At 38.8% G+C, this 19,951-nt stretch overlaps 1 protein-coding gene across 12 annotated transcripts in view; it reads left to right on the top strand.

Moving 5' to 3' along the window:
* MPP7 (MAGUK p55 scaffold protein 7) overlaps positions 1-19,951 on the top strand; it is a 142,791-nt gene that overhangs the window by 32,438 nt on the left and 90,402 nt on the right. For 8 of the 12 annotated variants that reach the window (XM_031616079.2, XM_090143006.1, XM_090143012.1 and 5 more), the window contains one exon: positions 12,958-13,124. In XM_031616079.2, the coding sequence (XP_031471939.2) occupies positions 13,088-13,124 (37 nt within the window). In that variant the 5' untranslated portion in view covers positions 12,958-13,087. Of the gene's footprint in view, positions 1-4,120; positions 4,194-9,336; positions 9,827-10,842; positions 11,071-12,957; positions 13,125-19,951 lie in introns of those variants that run through there. The other 4 variants (XM_090143007.1, XM_090143014.1, XM_090143008.1 and 1 more) reach the window with 3 other exon arrangements.

Raw genomic sequence — 19,951 nt, 5'->3', positions numbered from 1 at the left:
GACTGCTTTTCCCAGGCAAAAATTTAACATATATCAAAGTCAAATCACAGGCTTGGGAACCTGGAAGGTTATCAAAATAGCAGGAAGGGACATGAAGTGGGAAGCCAGAGTGCTTGCTTGGAGCTCAGTCCAGTGGAAAACTGAAATAAATGATTCCCTGTGTTGGTGGCACATTGTGTCGTATGTCTTAAAAACTTTCCTCTTGAAAGCCATATGCTTTCTAGCAAATTTTCACAAAGTAACTTACTGCAGGGTGAGCAAATTTCTTGGGCATCCTTCACTGACTTCTGGAGGTAAACATAAAAAAAATTAAAAAAATAAAGGACTGGCTCAGACTTGAAAATTTGTCATAGAATCATAGAATGGCCTGAGTTGAAAAGCACCACAATGATCATCTAGTTTCACCCCCTATTGGTTTTTATTCCATATGCAGTAAGTAGTTCTTAATTAAAGAAAATACACATAAGAATTTCACATGGATGAGTTCATTTTCACTGAAACAAAACACAGGTTATCCCCATAATTAAACTGTGTTCAATTGCAAACCAAGCAATTTGCTTTCTGTATGTACTTTGAACAGAAGTTACTTAGAAACTCACTGGAGGAAAATCTTTTCAGTATCCAATTCAGTTTTTTTTCCCTCCATGATTTTTCCCTCAAACTAGGAAATGTAACAGGTACCACTCTGATGACCCTGCTAAGGTCCAAGGAACATATCCTGATGAAGAAGGTGAAAAGTTCTTTTGTCCTCTGTGACTTCTTTGTGGTCTACACTTATTTCGGATAAAATAACATTATCCTGTTTGGATAATATTACCTTTATAATATAATGGAATTAGATGACAAAATCTGAAATTTTCATTTATCTTTAGAAGAAAAGCAGAAAAATAAGTGATTTATCCTAAACCAAATGCTACCTCCTTAAAAAAACCACACACAACTGCTGCAGAATATAGAACTGCCATATTTTGTAAATTAGTTGTAAACATTTCCTTATTTTGTGGTTTCTTTTTCCTAACTTCATCCAGTTCCTTATTTTCTTATAGTTCTAGGCAAGACCTGTGTTCAGCTTACTCGGCTAAAGAAGAAAGACAGGCAAAGCACCCCTTCACGTGAGGGCATTCATATCTATTACATGTCTTTGCTTACAGAACACGTGATTTTTACTTACTGAACAGCTTGCAGACAATGTGATTTCAGCTTTGCAATACATAATGTGAAAATGACCAAGTTTACAGTGAGCAAGGAAAGAAAGGTATTTTAAACTTTTTTTTTTTTTTTTTTTTTTTTTTTTTTTTTTGTAAGTCGCGCCTAATTCCTATTTTCCACTCGATTTTTGCTGTGCACTTACGTTTTAAGTGACTGGATTCAAACGCGGGGCATGAAATGAGAATTGCCGTGTTCCCAAAGAAATCCGCACTGACTGACTTAAAAGCGCAGGAGCTCCCTCTGCCGGCTGTAACGCGCTTTGTCTGGAAAGTTTGGGGGAACTTCAGTTCCCCAAGAATGATTCATAAAGGCAAACATGAGGAGAGCAACCCAGCCCTTTCTTCAAGATATTACCTCTTGGTTGTGAGTACATGTGCACAGTATATTAAACCATGTGAAGAGGCAGCAGTTCAAGAGGAGTTTATTGTATTTATTGTTACTTGGTACAGACAAAATCTTTTGATGAAGATGATGGCTATTTCGTGATGTAGCTAATTTCTGAGTTGTTTTATGGAACTCTCTGTAGCAAGCAGCAACTTTCCAAAAGCTGGATATTGATGTTGCTTGAGCCTTGCTTTGTGCCATCAGAGACAGCAGGCTTCCTCTCTGTCAGCGTTGCGTAGCTACTATGGTCAGGACAGCAATGATTAAAGTAGGTGCACACTGCCATTCCAGTATCATCTGTCTACAGAAGTGTCACCTGAGCTTTTTGTAGCTGTTATTAATAATTTTAGACCTTGCTGGTGATGTGGTACAGAGCTCTAAAAATTATTATAGGTTGAGAAAGGGGGAGAAGTGGGAGTCTTTCCAAGAATTTCCAGTTCTAATTATTGCTACACCATCCTTTCCCTCCTGTCCCTGTTGGAGCATCTTTCCTGGCTGTTTGTGTTTCTTCAAGCATTGCGGCATCTTCAATTTTGCAAATCCTCAGAAAACATTACATTTCTGTAGATATTTAAGTTTAGAAAAGCAGTATCTGAGTCTTTCATGCAGCACTGTTCTGAAGGGCAGGAAAGTGGCTGGGAGAGTGGCACTGGGAGAAGATCTGTTTCTTAGCTGTTAAACAAACCCACAGCCGAGAAAGCAACCAAACAAAATCTGACCCAGAAAATGTTGTATCAAAATGAGTTTCTGCACAAGTGGAATGACAACCTCAGGACTGTACTGGGGACTGCCTGTGTGCCAAGTAGTGGATCATGTTTTGTTCTGCATAAACAGGATTATCTGCAGCGATTTTGCTGGTGAGGCCATCTGCCCAGGAGCAGGGAGCAAGTCTGCTGCAACAGGAGGGAGGGGCACAGTAATGTCCTGGGGGGGGAAAGCCAGCAAGGACTGAGGAGCTGTTCGAAACATAGATGCTTTGACTTTTGGGACTTTCTCTGAGTAGTTATGTGGGCATGTGTCACACTACAGAGTCCCTTGAACCTGAAAATGATTGTTGTTACATTGCCTTTTTTGCCTCAGACTGTTGCATGTACCATTGTAAGTATCGGTCAGTCTGCATTACCACCGCTGTCGGAGATGCTGCAGTGCATCTACTTCTGGTGTTCATATGTTGGTTAATTCTGTTTTCTTTTTCTTCCGGTATCTTCATCATAAACACTGGATTCAGAAGTGTCATAGTTCTTTACTAGCTGTGGCAAGGCACCATCCATCTCATCACCTCAGTGAATTGCTCAGAAATACACATTTCTACACACTGCCTGAGCTTTTTCCATTCAGTCTCAGTGGATTTTGGAGGCCTCACAGGTTACTGCAGTCTAAGGGAACTGTAGCACCTCTGCTCTTGCTGAGACAGTTTCCAGAGTTCCCAGTAAAGTACTCTGTGGGTTTTTATTTCTATTTACTTCTCTGATCTTGCTGAGATTTCAACATCTATTAAGACAAATTCAGCTACAGCCTACATAATTTTCATCTGTACTGTACGCAGTGCAGCGTTGTAAGGTTTTGTGTATAACTTTCTGTAAGTCTGTATTAATGCCAGCATCTCTGTCACAGCCTTTTGGCTGGGAAGTGCTGAGGTTAGTTTTACAGCACAGCTGTGAGGATGTATTTGCCTTTCAATATGCTGTATAGAAGCCAGTCACACAGCTGGGCACAAGAGGGCACGATTGCTCAGTTAGCAGTAGGGTCTCTGTGGTCGAGGACATCCCAGTGACTCGGAATGTGTTTTAATACTCCAATGTGAGTTGCTGCTCAGGAGTGATTGCTGTGACAATCATCTTCATGCAGTAGGAATTCCTGCACAAGGTCTGCAAGGTGCAGTTCAGCATCAGTTTTCAGTGTGAATTTTGTAGGATGGCTTTGGGTGCAGTGAGTAGCTAGAATGAAGCAGGTTATTGGATTCCTTCCTTTTAAAGGACATAGTATTTTGTACATTTACCTAATTCAGAAAATGCAGAATGGTTAGAAAAATATATTTAACTGAGCTCTATCAGCATTGTGCCTTTGTGTCATCAGTCAAAGTGGAAGCTGAGAGTGCCAGATCAACACTAGCCACTGCTTGCTTCCTTATCTTCCCATCTCAGGGTACACATGTAAGGAGCAGCATCCATCTGTACTGGAGGAGACCAATGCAGTAACTGTAATTTTTGTACAACATAAGTGGTTTCTCAAGCAGCTGTACTTCAGCTGATCTCAGCTACCTGCCACCTCTCTATTTTTCAGAGTTTTTGAGTCCAGAGGGAAGACTGAACTGCTTCTTTTATACCTTCTCATAAAGACGTGTACAGTAACTGCACATTCCTGTTTTAATTTTGAGTGCTATTAGGGAATCTGCAGTGACACCATCACAAATTAATGTTCTTACTGTAGAATGTTTTCCGTTGCTTTGTCAAAACTTCTGAATTCACAATATTTTAATTTCAAAAGCATCAATTTTTTTAAAAAATGCTTCTACAACTTTATATAGGTACACCTGCTGGAGCTGATATGCTTTGTGATCTATATATCACCACCTTTGTGACTGGCTAATAAACTGCAATGTACGTAAGTTGGAGACACCACTACAAATAACTAAAAACATCAAATGCTCATTATCAAACTGCTTAGCTCTCTGATTTATTCAGATTCAGACAAAATAAGAAAAAATACTTCGGTATTTGTAGCAAATGCCAAAATAGAATCAATGCAGTATTGTTCACCTAGTTGAAATTGCAAAATCCAGGAAATGCAAACATTAAGTTTCCAACAGCAACATTAACTTGGACTCTTTGCATATCCTGTGTTTTCCTGGTTTTTACATACATAAAGTAATGTATTAAGCTGTGAGTTGAACAAGAAAAACAGAGAAAATTCTTCATGTAGGTAATGCTGCCAAGTTAAGTACTGTAACATTTGTGTTTATTGATTTTTTATCATTTTAAATTATTTTCTTCATAAAGATTGGATATGTTTTGGTTTTGGTTTTTCTTGGCCAAATGATTTTTTTGGCCTAATGAAGTGAAATCTGAGAATTTGTCTTCACTACAGTGTGAACTCACCATACATTACCTTTGGCCTTGAATCTGACTCTTCTTCATCCATCACTAACTCAGATCTGAATTAAATCACTTTTAAACTTGACAATAAGACTTGAATGTCAGCACTGGCACCTTAATTGCAGTGGGACTATAAATTTAGGCCATACAGGCTGGCAAGACAGATCTGACAATTGCCATTAAATCTAATAGATCTGTTTTTTTTGCTAATTAAATTCCTATGTAATTAAAATGTGCAGTGTCTGTACTCATGGAGTAGCTCAAGCTTGAAGTGTTGCAGTAAAAGTGAGCTCTAACTGTATCTCTCTGTATGACAGTGTGCAGCTTTGGAAATGATATGGTTGGTTCTAAAATTTGAATGTCCCAAATATTACTGTGCACTGAGAAATATGCAAGTCAGAGCACTGGGAAATCCTGCTGTGAGGGCACGTAGAGCCTGGGGGTACAGAGTTGCCGGCAGAACAATCTCCCTATCTCCTACCTCCCTATCTAATTGCATATAATCACAATTTGAGGTTTGGAGAGTAGAAAAGCTAGAATTTACTCATGAAGAAGAGATTTGGAAAGTTAAGCTAGGTTTGGAAAGCGAAAAAAAAGAACAATAGAGAGATGAGGCAGTGTTGGGATGAGTGGAAATGGAGACTGGAATAGGAATTTTGTTTTTATTTCCCTTACAGTCTTTGCTACCATGCTACCATGCATACACGGGGATGTTGGTGAAGAAAGGGGTAAAGGTTTGTTAGTAAAGGATCATGGGTTCACAGCAAGAATAGTGAGTACATAGCAGTGCCACCTAAGGAGAGGAAGATGGATAGAGATGTGAAGCAAGGAACAACAAGGTAGAGTTGGGACAGCAAGGGCTGAGAGGAGGACTGTTCCCTTCTGAAAGGAAGGAAATGGGGAAATGAAAACAGAAGTGTTAGGAAGCGTGTCCCAAGTGAGAAGTCACACACTGAGCTGATGGCAGGGCAACCTCAGTGCTTGCAAAGGAGGAAAGAAATGGGGAGAGTGTCAGATAAGTGTTCTGGAGCTAGCTGGAATCTGACAACTGGAAGATGCTGGGCTGAAGAATGGTGACAGGGAGCTTACAGGGAAGAGAAGACTGCAAGGAGTGCCTGGCATGCTTGAAGTACTAACAGTGCAGAGGCCCTGGAAGATGTCATTGCTATTCAGCTTCAACTTTGTTTTCTTTTACAGACTTAGCATCCCACAGCAATTTGGCTTGCAATGCTTGCAAATTTCTGGAAGTCAAATGTGCATACTTCCTCCCACTAGCTGCTGCCTGTCCATGTGCAGTACTTCACTTTTACTGCACCTGTAGGTGTAAGGAAGTTTTTTGTTACTTATACTCACGATGCAACTAATAAATTATCACTTAATAAATCAAGACATTTTCCAAAATTGAGCTAAAAGCATATACTTTTCAGATTACTCATTAAATGTTAAAACTTAACATTAAAAAAAAGTTATTTTGTTTTTTTTGGGTTTTTTGGGTTTTTTTTTTTTGGATGAAAGCAAGTTGAGAAAGTGGAGTTCATTCTACTTTTGCTCTCAGAGGAAAGAAATACATAATGTTTACTTTTTCATTCCTGTTCTCCCTCTCCTAATCTTCTCTTCCATCTAAAATAAAAAAAAAAAAATATCACATTTTGACAGAAATGAATTGTAGAAAGTTGTGTTGAACAAAGAATAACGGTTGGAAGATGAAGTAATGTAGAAAAGGTACAGTAATCAAACCCTCAGTCTGCTATGGAAACAAACATAACATAGGGAAGCGCTGTAAAATACCCCTCCCAGCCCCCCTCCTTCCCTCTCAGTTTGGCTCTAGAGGTGTAAAAATTTCTGAGTTTGGAAAAATAACATGCTAATACCGTTGGGGGTGTTTCTGAATTTGAAATAATAGCATTTGTATGTTCACCTGTTTCTGAGGATGATTTTTTGGATGTGGCACATTCTTCAAGCCTCATGACTATGATGTTCAGTATATTGCTGACACAAATAGCTTGCTCAACTGTGAATAACTCAGTGAAATATTTGTTGTTTTACTAAGCATGGCCTTAATATTGTTTTCGTTTCTATTAGTTGGAGATTTTCCATCAGCTTTTGTAGATGTGAGATCAAACTGCATTATAGTACTCATAGAATATCCCGAGTTGGAAGGAACTTGCAAAGATCATCGAGTCCAACTCCTGGCTCCACATAGGACCACCCAAAAATATAGAATAATAATCCATATTTAATATCATATATGCATTTCTAAAATAGGAGTTACAGGGCCCTTTGGTACAAAGCCTATCGTTGTCTGCTAAGGTGCGCTCAATTTTTCAGTGTTTTGGAGTCTTTATAATTTACTTCAGCTTACGTTTGTCAAAAAGATTGTCAAGAAACCGTGCCAGAACAAAACTGTTTGTGCAGGTAATTAATGGAGAGGCTGTGGTACCCGCTGACAGGTTTTGTTTTCTTCCAGGAAAAGAAATGGTTTGCAGCTAGGGGAAAAGTGTTAAGAGTGTGCCCAAACCAGTAACTCAAACCCATAGAGCACCTTTGATGTCAGACATAGCTTAGGTCACATTTTAGTGAATAGCTTTATTAAAATAGCTTATTAAACTAATATTATTCTGTCAGTTGCTACATTTTATTTGCAAAAAATGGAATCTGTCTAAGAGTATCTGACATCAACTACTCTGATGCTTTTTTAAATTAAACTGGTAGCTTTAGAGTATGTATTTAAAGGAACGTGCTCAATTCCTACACTGACGTGTAAATTCTGAGTTTGAACAGAGCTTATGAGGTTGGGTTTTTTTGTGCTAAAGACAGCAGAGGTGCACATTGTGAATGGTTTTGCCACTATTGCAATTTTATCTAGTGCTGCTTTTATTGAGTGCATTTTGCATGTAACAAAGCTATATTTTAATGCAGCAATAATTTAAAACTTCTCATGTAGGATGAATAAATTACACTTGGCATCTTGTGAGGTAGACTGCAGTGCCTTCAGGTGTTACTTTGTCTGAAGGTCTGTGAAATTGGTGGAGAAATTCTAATCAAGATACCAAGATTCATTTTTTACTGCATTATTTTTTCTCTCAATATAGGTGATAAATACTTCTTTCTATATAAGAGTTTTTTTTCTCTCTCTATATATATTTTTAATTCAGCACAGAAGTGAATTTGTATTACTTACTTTCAAGCGATACGTAAACATCAGTTTCAGGGATGATGAACAAATCTTCCCCAAAAGATAAGACTGATTAAAAGCCATATGCATTAAGTTTTATAATGAAATGCCCTCTTCAGAACAGTGTCATGGCAGGCTGCCTAAGCGCCACTGCAAAGTTTCCAGCATCTCTTGTAATATATAGCTAATCTGATTTCTGCACTTTCTCCTCTGAAATCAGGGACTTCCAGTCATTTGCAGAGGTGCTGGGAGCAGTAGGAACCTCTGGGCTGAATTGAGTATCCTTCCCAACTGTATTTAGTTTGCATGGAAGGATGTTGTATCAAATGAGTGGGAGTTATAGGTAAATGCTTATCAGAGTCATTTAGTTCACCTTGTATTATGAGTAAAACAGTTCCTTCTTATGAAGGTTGGCTTTTACCTTTTGGTACTTAAACATGTTTGCAGAATGTTTCCATTTGTAAAAGTTTTCCCATAAGTAGAGACCAAAGGTGTCTCTTTTCTGAAGTTTTGGGCTTCGTAGTTAAATTTGAAACTGAAAATTCTGTTTTTACTCTCAAAGTGTGATTGTATCTGGTGTAAGCTAAATGTTTGCATGAGCCACGCAAAATGGAAAACACTAATGTAGTATACTAAAATGTTATGCAGAATCCCCACATTCATCTGGTGGATAGAGAGGGATGTGATGACATTGATAAGACGTCAGTCAAGGCAGCTGTTGTCCTTTCTAGTTTGGGATGCAGTTGAAGTCCCAGGCACTCGTGCTCTGTGCAGCGCTTCAGGTTGACTTTTTTGTGAGCTCCTGCTGACGGTGTGCTTATGTTACCTATAGAGACAGCTGACTAGCTTTGGAGGGCAGGTGAGAGCCACAACTGATTCTAGAAGACTGTCAGAGACTCCGTGATGGAGTAGACCTCATTTCATCTTCCTGAAGAGTAGACCACCACTCTCAATTAATATTTTGTCTACCATAGCAGATTTACTTTTCCCCCAGTCTAGAAAACCTCCTTTGGCAATTTCCTGTGCTGACTAGGTTTAGGAGATTTGTATACATGTCCCCAGTTATTCAATTACTGGAGGCCCCACAATGAGTGCAAGACCAAATGGCTGTCAAATTTCCTGTCTCTGCATGAAATCTCTATCTGGTGGTTCAAATACCATTTGCAGGCATGCTGTTTTAGTTCTGGAAATGAGGGTTATAGTCTTCATAACTGTAGCATCCTTTAGAAGAACAGGCTGAGTGGGTTTCTTATATCAAACAACCTGTTTTTTATGTTTTTTTCCCCGAATTGGAACATTATTAGGTTCATGCTTTTTACATCTTAACTGTCTTAAGTCAATTCAAATAATCAACCTGCCTCTAAAATGTGAAGGAAATCTATTTATACTCATTATTGTGCCAAAATATTAAGTAACTTGTAAGGCAGACTTTCAGACAGAAATATTACGCAGTTTATTAAGGTTTGGATGGGGAGCTGAACATAAAACCAAGTCTTGATGAGTGTTGTCTGCAAAGGCCTGATGCTAGCTGTAAAGCCAGATTTGAATGGGTCTTCCTACCTAAATAACATGACTAAAATAAAGCGTGCCTGTGGCTAATGGAGTCGCTTCCATTCAAAGGCAGTAGCTGAGCTCAAGCAGACGCAGTGTGTAGCTCTGCTCACCTTAGTGCCTGTGCACGTCTGCCTTCGGTCTCATCTTCCTGTATGTAACGCAGGTGGTGGGGAGCCGGATTTATCCCCTTCCCTTTGAATCTTACTAAGGGGCCTCTTATTTGTGTGAGACGCAGGAAAACCGTTCCGTTGGAGAGCTGTAGTTGCATGGCTGTGTGCTGTGAAGGTGTCCCCGGGAGCTGTTTACAACCAAGGCGTTCAGCACCGCCATCCCTTACGTTGCCGTGAGGAGCTCGGCGGCGCAGTGTACGAGAGCTGTCTGAAGGCGAGGGGAGCGTGTTTTTATAGAGGTGAATTGTTTTGGATGCCTTTAGTTGAACTGCAGCTAGGAACGCCTTTCCTGTAGGAGCCCGAATAGGCGCGGGGCGGCAAGCTTTCCGACCTTCCCGCCGCTCCCTCACGAGCCGCCCTCTCGGCTCTCGGCTCCCCGGGCTGAGCTGCGGCGGGAGCCGTGGCGCCGAGAGGCCGCGAGGTGGCAGCAGCGCCGCGGGACGGCGGGGCGGGAGCCGCCGCTCCTGGCTCACTGTTTCCACGCGGCGGCTGCCAGAAGAATCTGATACAGTGTGATATATAGAAGCAAGGTACGGCTGGAATAATGAAATTTCAAAAATAAGCCCTTTTTAGAGGCTGGTCGTAACGGTCCTGTTGGGTATTGTAAATGCCTCAGGTGCACTTGATACTGCTGTTACGTTCCTGGCTTTTGGTTCTAATTTTTATGGAAAGATGGATTGAACTTCAATTTAAGAATATTCGGTAATCCCTCTCAGGACATACTGTAACAGCTGGTATTGCTGTGTTGCAGCAAATCGATTCCATACAGCAGCCAGCAGTGCTGATGGCCGCGCTCCGGCAGAAACTTCCAAAGCATTTGGAACAAAGCGAGCCAAAGAAAATAACATCATCGCTGCAAAAATGTGCCTTAATTTGCAAGTTAGAAAAAAAAGATCCCCCTTCCATTCCAGCAAAATATTAAGCATTTTACTGGTACGGATTTCATCAGGTCATTTATTTTTCATTAATATATATTTAGGATCTGGAGGGAATAGCTTTATGTGATATATAAGTTTCTTAAATAATAAGAAACTTGAATTCTTTTAATAGTGAATGATTTACCGTGAAATAAAGAAAAATCAGGAGTAGATCGAGTTCAGAATACACGACATGTATGTCGAGCTGCTCCGCTTTCCACACTGCACAGTGACTATTTTTTGAGGAACCCGCAGATCTAATTAATAATCGGCATTAAGGAGAATTCTTTGCATGTTTACGTGTTGTTCCTTTTGTTTTTATTGGCTTTCTCTTTTAGTATACAGAGGTACCTCAAACTGCGTATAAACGAAAGACGCCCCATTAATAGGAGATCCCTTTGTTTGAACAAGTTTCTTGCACACATGAAAACCGAAAGCGCTCCCATCCGTCCCTGTGGCTGTAGCTGTGTGCTGCTCCGGGGCTGTGCGTGAGCTCAGAGCAGGAGTTCTCCTTCATGGTTCCTGTATGTGGTCAAAAGAAAACAAGCAGAATTAGTGCAAACCAAGTATGTTCTTTTTTAATTTGTACAGTGTGTCCTTGGCTGTGATGCCTCATTTTTTTTTTCTTTTTTTTTTTTTTTCTTCCTTTTGAGCTGCACCCAGGCTAGCTTTGCAGATAGATTTGTTTCTTACAACTTTGTCATCGTGAGTTGGTCTATTGCTCTGAAGTGCTTCCTTATCTCTGTTTTAAATTTTATTCAAGCTGATAGGCTTTGTACTGATCTAATGGACAAGAAGGTTTTTTTTGGAAAATTCAGCTTTTTTAGTTAAAACTTTTTTTTCATTATCGCAACCTTTTGTAACTAAAGCAAACAAAAAACACAACCACAGTCTCCCCTATAGCAGACAATAGGTAATCCTTCTAGTTGCAGAAGTTGTTATCTAAGGCTGAAACTCTCCCTTTGCTCACCTTCTTAAAACAGACAGGCAAACAAATGAGCTCGGGTTTGAAAGCTGACATGCAAAACCATTCTTCAGATGAATGCTTAGGGGGAATAAAAAAAACCTTAAAAAAAACCCTCTTCTGATTCTTTAACAATAAGCTTACACCTGTGGACGAGTCAACAGCTGACTTGTATCTTAATAATTGATTTAAAACTTCATATAAATAAAACAGAGTGGATGGCCTTTGCTATGCTATGCTGCAGGGCTTTCAGCAATGTGTGGATTTTTTTTTTTTTTTTTAAGAAAATGTTGCACAGCGTGCGGTGTTTACAGCACCTGTATGTTACTTCTTCATGAGGCTGTTGCCAACTATGAATGTGTCCAAAATATGCACTTTCGAAGCCAATGTGATTTCAAAAGCCACTCTGATTAATATGAATATGTTTAGAAATTAAATAAAAACTAAAAGAAAAACGCAACAGGAGCAACAAAATGCTCCCCTGTTTGTTTATGTTGTTCTGCTGGAGCAGAGCTGTGCTGGCTTCTTCCTTAGAGGACGCTTTTTGTTTTCTGAAATCTGAAGAAAACACCTTATTTTATGTAAGCTTCTGCTTCTCCCTCTCCCTTCCTTCTCTCTGCAAACACATCAGCCTCTGCCCTGCTCTAGGTAAACATTTCCAGACTTAACTTGTGAAAAGAATTTCATAGTTTCTCTTCCAGTTTCATATTTTAACATACCTGAATTTAAATATGTGCACTTATATTTGAAATCGGTTTGTACTTTCCTTATGTTTGCTCTGAGTTTTCCTCAAGAACTGTTTGAAGACCCAAATTTAGTATCTCTAGGCTCATGCAATAATTAAACAAGTATCTTTTTTGTTTGTTTGTTTTAAAAATGTGACTTTGTGGTCATGAATTATAGGAAAGAATCCTTATATGGTTAGCATGAGAATGGCTCCGTAAATTAAGCTGCCATTTTCCCTGGATAAGTGCTTGCTCCGGTCCTGGCTTTTATAATTTCATTTAAAATTTAGTTTATATTTCTAGATTAAGATCTGCTATGTATTTTATATTTGCAAATCAACTGAAAGGTATTGAAAGGAAGTTGAATAGAAACATGCAATAAATTAACATATATGCTTTTTTTTTCTTTTTCTGGGACAACTAGTAATAAAATTAGAATGACTTAAATTATTGACTGCTTTTATTTTTAAAAAGTGCTTTCTTTCTAAAATACCTGACACACTGGAGTGTAGTTTAAATGAGAGAAACGTGTGAAGATGCTTTTACACTGGAATGTAATTACAGACTAGACTGAAAAAAGCAATTCTTGTTTCACCTGAGGAAATAATCTTAGCAGTCATATAGGTGCAAAAAGCTTGTTGGTTGTGTGAGACTTAGATTAAATCAAAAGCTTCTTTTGTGATAAAGTTTGTAGTTGATTAGCAGTAGTAATTTGCAGTTTAACAAAGCTCTTAATTGTAAAATTCTGTTTCTGATCTTTTTAGGAGAAAGGAGGAGATTGCATAAATCTTGGTAGACAAGTTGGCTGCAAGCAGTTAAACTGAAATTAACTTCTGCCTTCTGGCCGCAGAGTGCGAGTTTGACATCCGTGTGTGATATTCTGCAGACTAAATCATGCCAGCGTTATCAACTGGATCTGGAAGTGACACAGGTATGCAAGCCAAGGAGGACTGCACGTTTCCTCCAGAGCTTATTTGTTAAGTCTACAGTCTCTCTTTCAAGAAATCATCAAATAATGTAATTAATTATGGTCTTAACAGATGCTTAAATTAGCACTTCAAGCATAACCTTTTCTTCCTGAAGTTAATGTAGGCAGATGAAACATCACAGTATGTTTTTTTTTTTAATAATAACTTTTGTAAGTCCCACCGTTCTCTTCTCCCTATCTCCAGCCTCCAATACTATATATGGATCTGAAGAATTTGGATTCACCCCGGAATGATTCCTACAATGTTAACTTGAGAAAGGAGGAGGAAAAAAGATGATGATATCATACATGCCTTAATATTTGCAGCAGTCTAGACTATCCCCTCTGTGAGTTACTTATCAGTGGAGTTATTTCTGAACACAGACTACTTAGTTTTGACACTTCTTTAACAAATTAGGAGAAGAAAAATACTGTCTCAAGTTCTCTTCCTTCCCTTGCCTTCCACATTGGAGTCCACTTCCTTTAACCGAGTGCAGGCAGTGGGAGTGCAGAACTGATTTTGCACAGTTTTAACCTTCTTTGTAGTAGTATTAGGCTCTATTCAAAGGTTACATCTCATTTTGCAGTTACAGTTGCAGTTTCTCTGCCAATTATTTTTGTCACCATTCTAGGGGCAAAGAAAGTCAGTATTTTTATCTAAAAGATGTTTTGTAAATAGGTCATCCCACTGAGATTACAATAGACAGGTCACTGTTCATTGTTCTAGATCACATAGTTGTATGCCCAAGAATTAATAAGATTTTGAAAAGGAAGAGGGAGATTTCAAGTCAGGAATCCAAAAAACAGTGTAAGGAACTGCATTTGATTATTATTTTAAATAGACTGAATAGTTTACTGCACTATTTTTTCCTTCATGCTTCAGGTCGTCATAAGATTTCTGCTAGCTGAAAAGGTGAATGTTGAGGCTTTTTTGCTAGTGGTTTTTCTTTTTTCTTTTCTTTTTTTTTTTTTTTTTTAACCATTTCAAAGTCCCTTCCAACCCAAACCATTCTATGATTCTATGATTTGGAAGATTTTCTTGGTTTTCCTACACTCTTTTCTGTCCCACTTGCTGTGTTTGAGAGATTTGACTACCATTTCCCCAGACTGTACCTCTACCTACTTACTTTTCTTCAGTTTCCCCTATGGAAATACATGCTTCACTTCTGCGGCTGTTGAAGCTGTTGAGTATACCTGAATTTTGGAAGATGTTAGCTCTATCCTGAGCTAATTTTCCACTGTGGATCTTTGCTTCCTTTATCGTGCAATCTTTTGTGTCCTTCCAAAATCTGCCTCATTATTATGTTTTTAAATATTATGTGACCAAATATTTTCTGATGTTTCAAGACAATTTTGAGATGAATAGTAGGGGGGAATGTGTGATGACTGGTGCTTGGTGCTAATGATATTTCTAGGTTTATTTTTTATTTTTATTATTTTATTATATTATAGTTTATTATTTAAAGAATGTTAATATGCCCAGAAGTATTAGTAATGGACATATTCACAGGAAAAAAAAGAAAACTACTTCAGCAAATGGGAAAAAAATAATCCTAATTTTAAAATTGTGTGTTAGTGTCTCTAAAAACAATGTTTTATTATGCTGCTTAATGGGCATGATTCTCCAAATACACTTTGCGTTTTAGCACACACCCTAATTAATTAACTTTACATTGTCCCAGGAAATCTATAACAGTAAAGTATGCTGGAGACTGTGGTCTCTATCCTGATTGTAATACAGATGTTTTTTAATCTGCAGCATGATCCACCTTGGAGCTGTTTTTTAGCGCGTACTCTTTGATTAATAAAATAAAATTAAAGACAAAAAAAAAAAGGGGGGGAGGAGCAGTTCTTATCTTTGTTGTTCTCCATTGGAAGGCGGGCAGACCACCTTTCCTCTTGTCCTTCCATTCTGACTGCATAACTGCTGGTGGCTGTGTGTGTTCCTGCAGTGGAGTTAGCAGGTTAATTGATGGGGGCCTTACAAATGTGCCTCTAGGGTAGGGGAGCAGCTTCATTTAGTCTGTCTGCTAAGGCTCTATTTTATTAACACATTCAAACAAAACTCCAATCTAGTTTATTTTTATATTTGTTCTCACCTGGTGAAGTAAAAGTAAACTGGGATTTGGAAATGAGGAAGAGTTCTACTGAGAATTAGAAAAGAGAAATGCCTCATCTGCAAATGTCAGAAAGTTTGCAAGTTGTGGACTGTTAGAAGTTTATTTTGTTTTAATATTCTTAGACATCAGACCATGATCAAAAGCAGGATAGCGCTCATGATGGGCAACATTTTATGCAACTAAAGGTTGATCTATTTGTGTTAATGTTGTGTAGCTTTTACTTTGTCAACAGGCAAACCAGATTTGTGTAGCTCGCTTCCATCTAGAAGAGTTATAAAATGTTTAAATGAAAAACATTCTTATGAGTTACAGGCTTATGTTTGTGCACATGTGGGTGGGTGTATGCACACACACACAGAATATACTTTTTTCCAACTTGTTGACAACGTACAAGCAATCCTATTCCTCCCTAAGGCTTATTGTCCCATCAGTGTTGGGTCCAAGTTATGTTAAAGCAAGCGTCTTGACTGGAGGGCTGAGCTCCTGTGTGTGGCTGCCTCTGAAGCTTTTCCATTTTCTGCGTTCTAAAAATTTACTTGAAGTCAGTGTGCGAGGCTGTCTCGTCGAGTTTAAAGGCTGAGAAGAAAGACTTGCACTTCTGCTGGTAAAGCAAGTCTGAGGTCTAGCATTCACTTAAAAATTTGGAGATTCAAAGTTGCTATCCTGGCTTCACAGTGGTTGATGTCATCTTCATTGCTGACTTTTGTGGAGCCAAGTTGACATCACTATGCTTTGTGAAGTGTTTTAGCGTGAAAAACATTGTAAAGTTGTTGCAGATTTCTTTCCTCACAACCCTGTGGTGAGCTTGCTCAGCTGACAAATTAAAAAATGCTTTCTCCGTTTGTCCTTTAAAACTAGCACAGGACTGTGCAAAGCAGTCTTCATATAACTGATTCATGTGTTGTCAGTGGGAAAATCACATTTAATGGCCAAGTTTGATCCCCAAGTAAAACTGTGTGATTGCATAAGTCTAATGAAAGTCAGAAGCCGTTCTTGAATTTGAATATTTTGAGTTATAGACAGTAAAAATGTGCAAGGCTTACATTAACTCCTTCTTGAGTACATATAAGGAGCTAATGCTGTGCCAGATAGAGGTTTTTTCAATGTTATAGGCATATAAAACTGAATACACATTAGCTTTTTAAATGGAGAAAAACCACGTTTGTTGCAAACCAAATCACAAATTCAGCTGGCTTTAAAATACTCTTAGTTTGGGTGTTTTCTGCCTTGTAATAATACAAAATAAAGCTATGAAACCTATTAGAAATGCAGGATATTTTTGAAGTAGCATATCCTACTGCTCTTTAATAATTATCAGGACTTCTGTCTAGGGCTGCATACCATTGGTGTGCATGTAGTGAATGCCAGTACAAATATTTTGCTAAAACATGATGGTGATATGACAGCTCCATCATCTCTGTGCGCTGTCTGCCAGCGAAGTGAGAGCTGCAAGCAGTGCTGAGTTCAGAGTTGTTTTTCTAATCACCTGAACACTGAAAGATCTATCCTTGCTGTGGCCATTTTGGTATGGATGCGTTCCTTTTATTTACAACTAATACACTTTACTAAGCTTACAAGTTTCAACATAGTTTTTCCTAAGAATGCTTGATAATGAAAAGGATAAAAAGGCAGAGAGGGGAAAGAAACAGTGATGACAGTAGAGTAGTTGGTGGAGCCAAGAGGGGGCATGAGAAATGTTTGTGGGGACAGAGGGCAGATGAAGCTGAAGTGGCAGAGGATTTCAGCCTTTCCAGCCAGTTGTTTGCCGAAGGAGGGAGCTAGAAATCAGGGACTTCTGTTTTTACAGACCATTTAAAAAATGTAATAAAACAGTAGCCAAAGATCTGGATTCGTTGTTATGAGACGAAGAGAAAGAGAATTTAAGAGAATGATGGGGGAAGGATTTCTGGGAGTAGCGGTTCCATTGGCGGCTGCCAGGCGAAGGCTTGCGGGGCGATGAGCCCTGGCCTGAGCTGCCTCGCTGCTGACGTGCTTCTTGTGAGCACTGAGAGCAGAGGCTCCGTGTGCCGCTCGGAGCTGTGTCTGCGCTGGGACTGCAAGGCTACTGAAATTCTCACCTCGTTGAAATGCACAGATATGGCTAGATCTGCATGAAAGCTGATACTCTAGCCGAGGCAGGACTTACACTAAATTAATAAATAGAGCCTATATTTTATCGTGTTTTCTTGAGAATTCCCCATCTCCAGCTGCCAGAGGCATTAACTGGCTTGTAGGCTAACTCTCATGTGAAAGATGTGGAAAACTATGAGGCGTATGGCTAGCTTTAATTGCTCTCAGATTTTTAAAAATATAAATTTCTGGTGTTGGGGAAAGGATATTTATTTTGATTTCAACATATTTATGGTGAGTGTTGGAAAACTTGTTCAAAGTAGAATGAAATTTCTCTGAACTCTTCTGGTTTGGATTAATGCTTTATGCTAGGCTGATTCAGCAGTATGGAATCAGAAAATGTGTGCAGCTATATTTACTGGTGGGAAACTCTAAAAACTGTTACAGTTGTTGGATGCAAATTTAACTTCAAATTCAAATGGTCTGTCGGCATGAACATACACTTCTTTTCTTCTCGGTGCTCAATGTGTAGTTTTGTGGCAAATGTGAAAGTATGGCAGCTTATATTGTTTCTTTCAAAAGCTTAAATGTATAGCTACTTTGGTTGGACTGGAAGCTGTAATTACACAAATGGTTGATAATTCCTTTGACAGGAGCAGATGGTGATGCTGTAACACACAAGTGTAACTGTGCCGGGATCCAGCTCGGCCAGCAGAGCGTATCGTGTGTTTTTACTGTCAGATGAAAGGTTCTGTGGCTTCTCAGCCCAACATCAGGTCGAATATTGCTTGTTTTAGTAAAACTAAAGCTGTTAATCTGAAGGAAATTTAGTACTGCTTTCAGGTAGTGAGAAGCTTCCCAGCTAACAGTTGTAAGTTGCCTGTCGTGGAACATGAGTTCAGATATGATTTTGCTCTTAAAATAACATATTTGTTAAACATGAAACCCACACCTCAATGCAGGTTAGGAATGTAAAGGGTAAAATACAAAATGTAACCACTCTTAGTTGCCTTTTATAAACTTGCCTTTGATACAACAGAGATGCTGTACTTGACTCTTTAAAGCTTTTTGTATTTCTGTATAGTTCTGTAGATTTTTCCATCAAAATTTGTAGGCATGTGCATGTGTATATGACTGGTGGGATGGTATAACCTACTTTGAGTGCTAAGCATTGAACTCAGTCATACAGTGAGATACAGCACTAAAAAGATACAACTACTTTAAAGCCTGTTTTAGGGCATTGGTGTTGCCATCTGTCATGGAGATTACGGGATGTTTTCTTCCACTCTTAAGACATGGTACGAAAGGCTTAACTATGCAGTAATCAGATGGCGCTTCCAGTATTTGTAGGTACAACTAAAACCAGGTAAATAGTCTCAAGTTCTGTTGCTGGAAGTCTTTCTTCAGCCTCTTAATGACATATCATAGCCTCCTTCTGCAGATGTGAAATGCCACATTTAGTATGCCTTGCGAACTGCAAAGAAAGAGTTAAACATGCTGAGCGTGCCCGGCGATTCTTTTCTGACATCCTAGCACTGGAATGAGTTCTTTCCTCAGTGCCTGCCAGATACTTGCTATTGCCTCCTCTAGTGTTGATGAAGATCAAGATATAAATACTTAAGACTCCCCAGGCTGACGTCTGTACAAAGGACCAGTCAGTTAGTCAAGGTTATTCAAGGTGTCACAGTATGCAGGCTTCTTTGGAGCGGCCAAGAGTATCTGAAAACATACACGTCAGATCTTTGTACGAGCCTTCTACAAACTGCTTATTAATTTGTGCTTGATAGGTCACTTTAAATCAGTTATACGTTTGTGTTATTCTTGCAGAAAACAGTCCTTCTGTAAGCTCATGGAAGTAATTTTATGATTTTTCAAAGTATCCCTGTTGATACAGTGCCTCGCAATTATATTTTGAGTTTCAGTTTTGAAACGTATCTCAGGAGCTGTACAAGCAAGAACTTGGTATTACTCTGTATGAATGCAAGAAGGGATCAACTGTTTAACTCGAATCAGAATGCACCGGTATGTGGTATGCTAAATCTGAAATACACATGTTGAGACAAATCCTAAAAGACCAATAACTGTTCAAACAACTGCAGATTCTTTAGCTCCCGTAGCCAAGTTCCAAAACTAAAGACTTTTCCATTTTGAAGGGAATAATATTTTTAGAAGTGGTGGGCTTAAATGCTTGCTTGCTTTCAACATTGTCTGTCATAATGTTGTTTTAAGGTGGGTTAACAAATTACTGCAGTTTGGAGGAATAAAAATTGGGTACAATTTTAAAATTAAAATACTGTACTGCCCTTACTGAATATGTAATCTTGTTCTTTGAGGGTATGCATGACAAAGTTCTTGTTTTCATTAGGAAAAAAATAGAACATTGATATTTTAATTAATCCCACCTGTAAGGGTTTGGGCGTTTTGCTTCTTTATGAATTAGCAAATAGAACAAGACAGACATCTTTCCACAGACACTGATGACCTGTACGTTGTGGCTATCAGGCTACTCTGTCTTCCCTATCTTTTGAAAATTAGATCAGATTTTTTTTTTTTTTTTTTTTTAAAGCAGTAAAGCAGTAAACTTTTTTTTGAAGTATATGA

The sequence above is a fragment of the Phasianus colchicus genome, chromosome 6, assembly GCF_987193195.1.
Source record: "Phasianus colchicus chromosome 6, bPhaCol1.hap1.1, whole genome shotgun sequence".
Classification (NCBI taxonomy): Eukaryota; Metazoa; Chordata; class Aves; order Galliformes; family Phasianidae; genus Phasianus; species Phasianus colchicus.
Note: the sequence above shows the minus strand (reverse complement) of the source record. Positions and strands in the feature narration are given on the sequence as shown.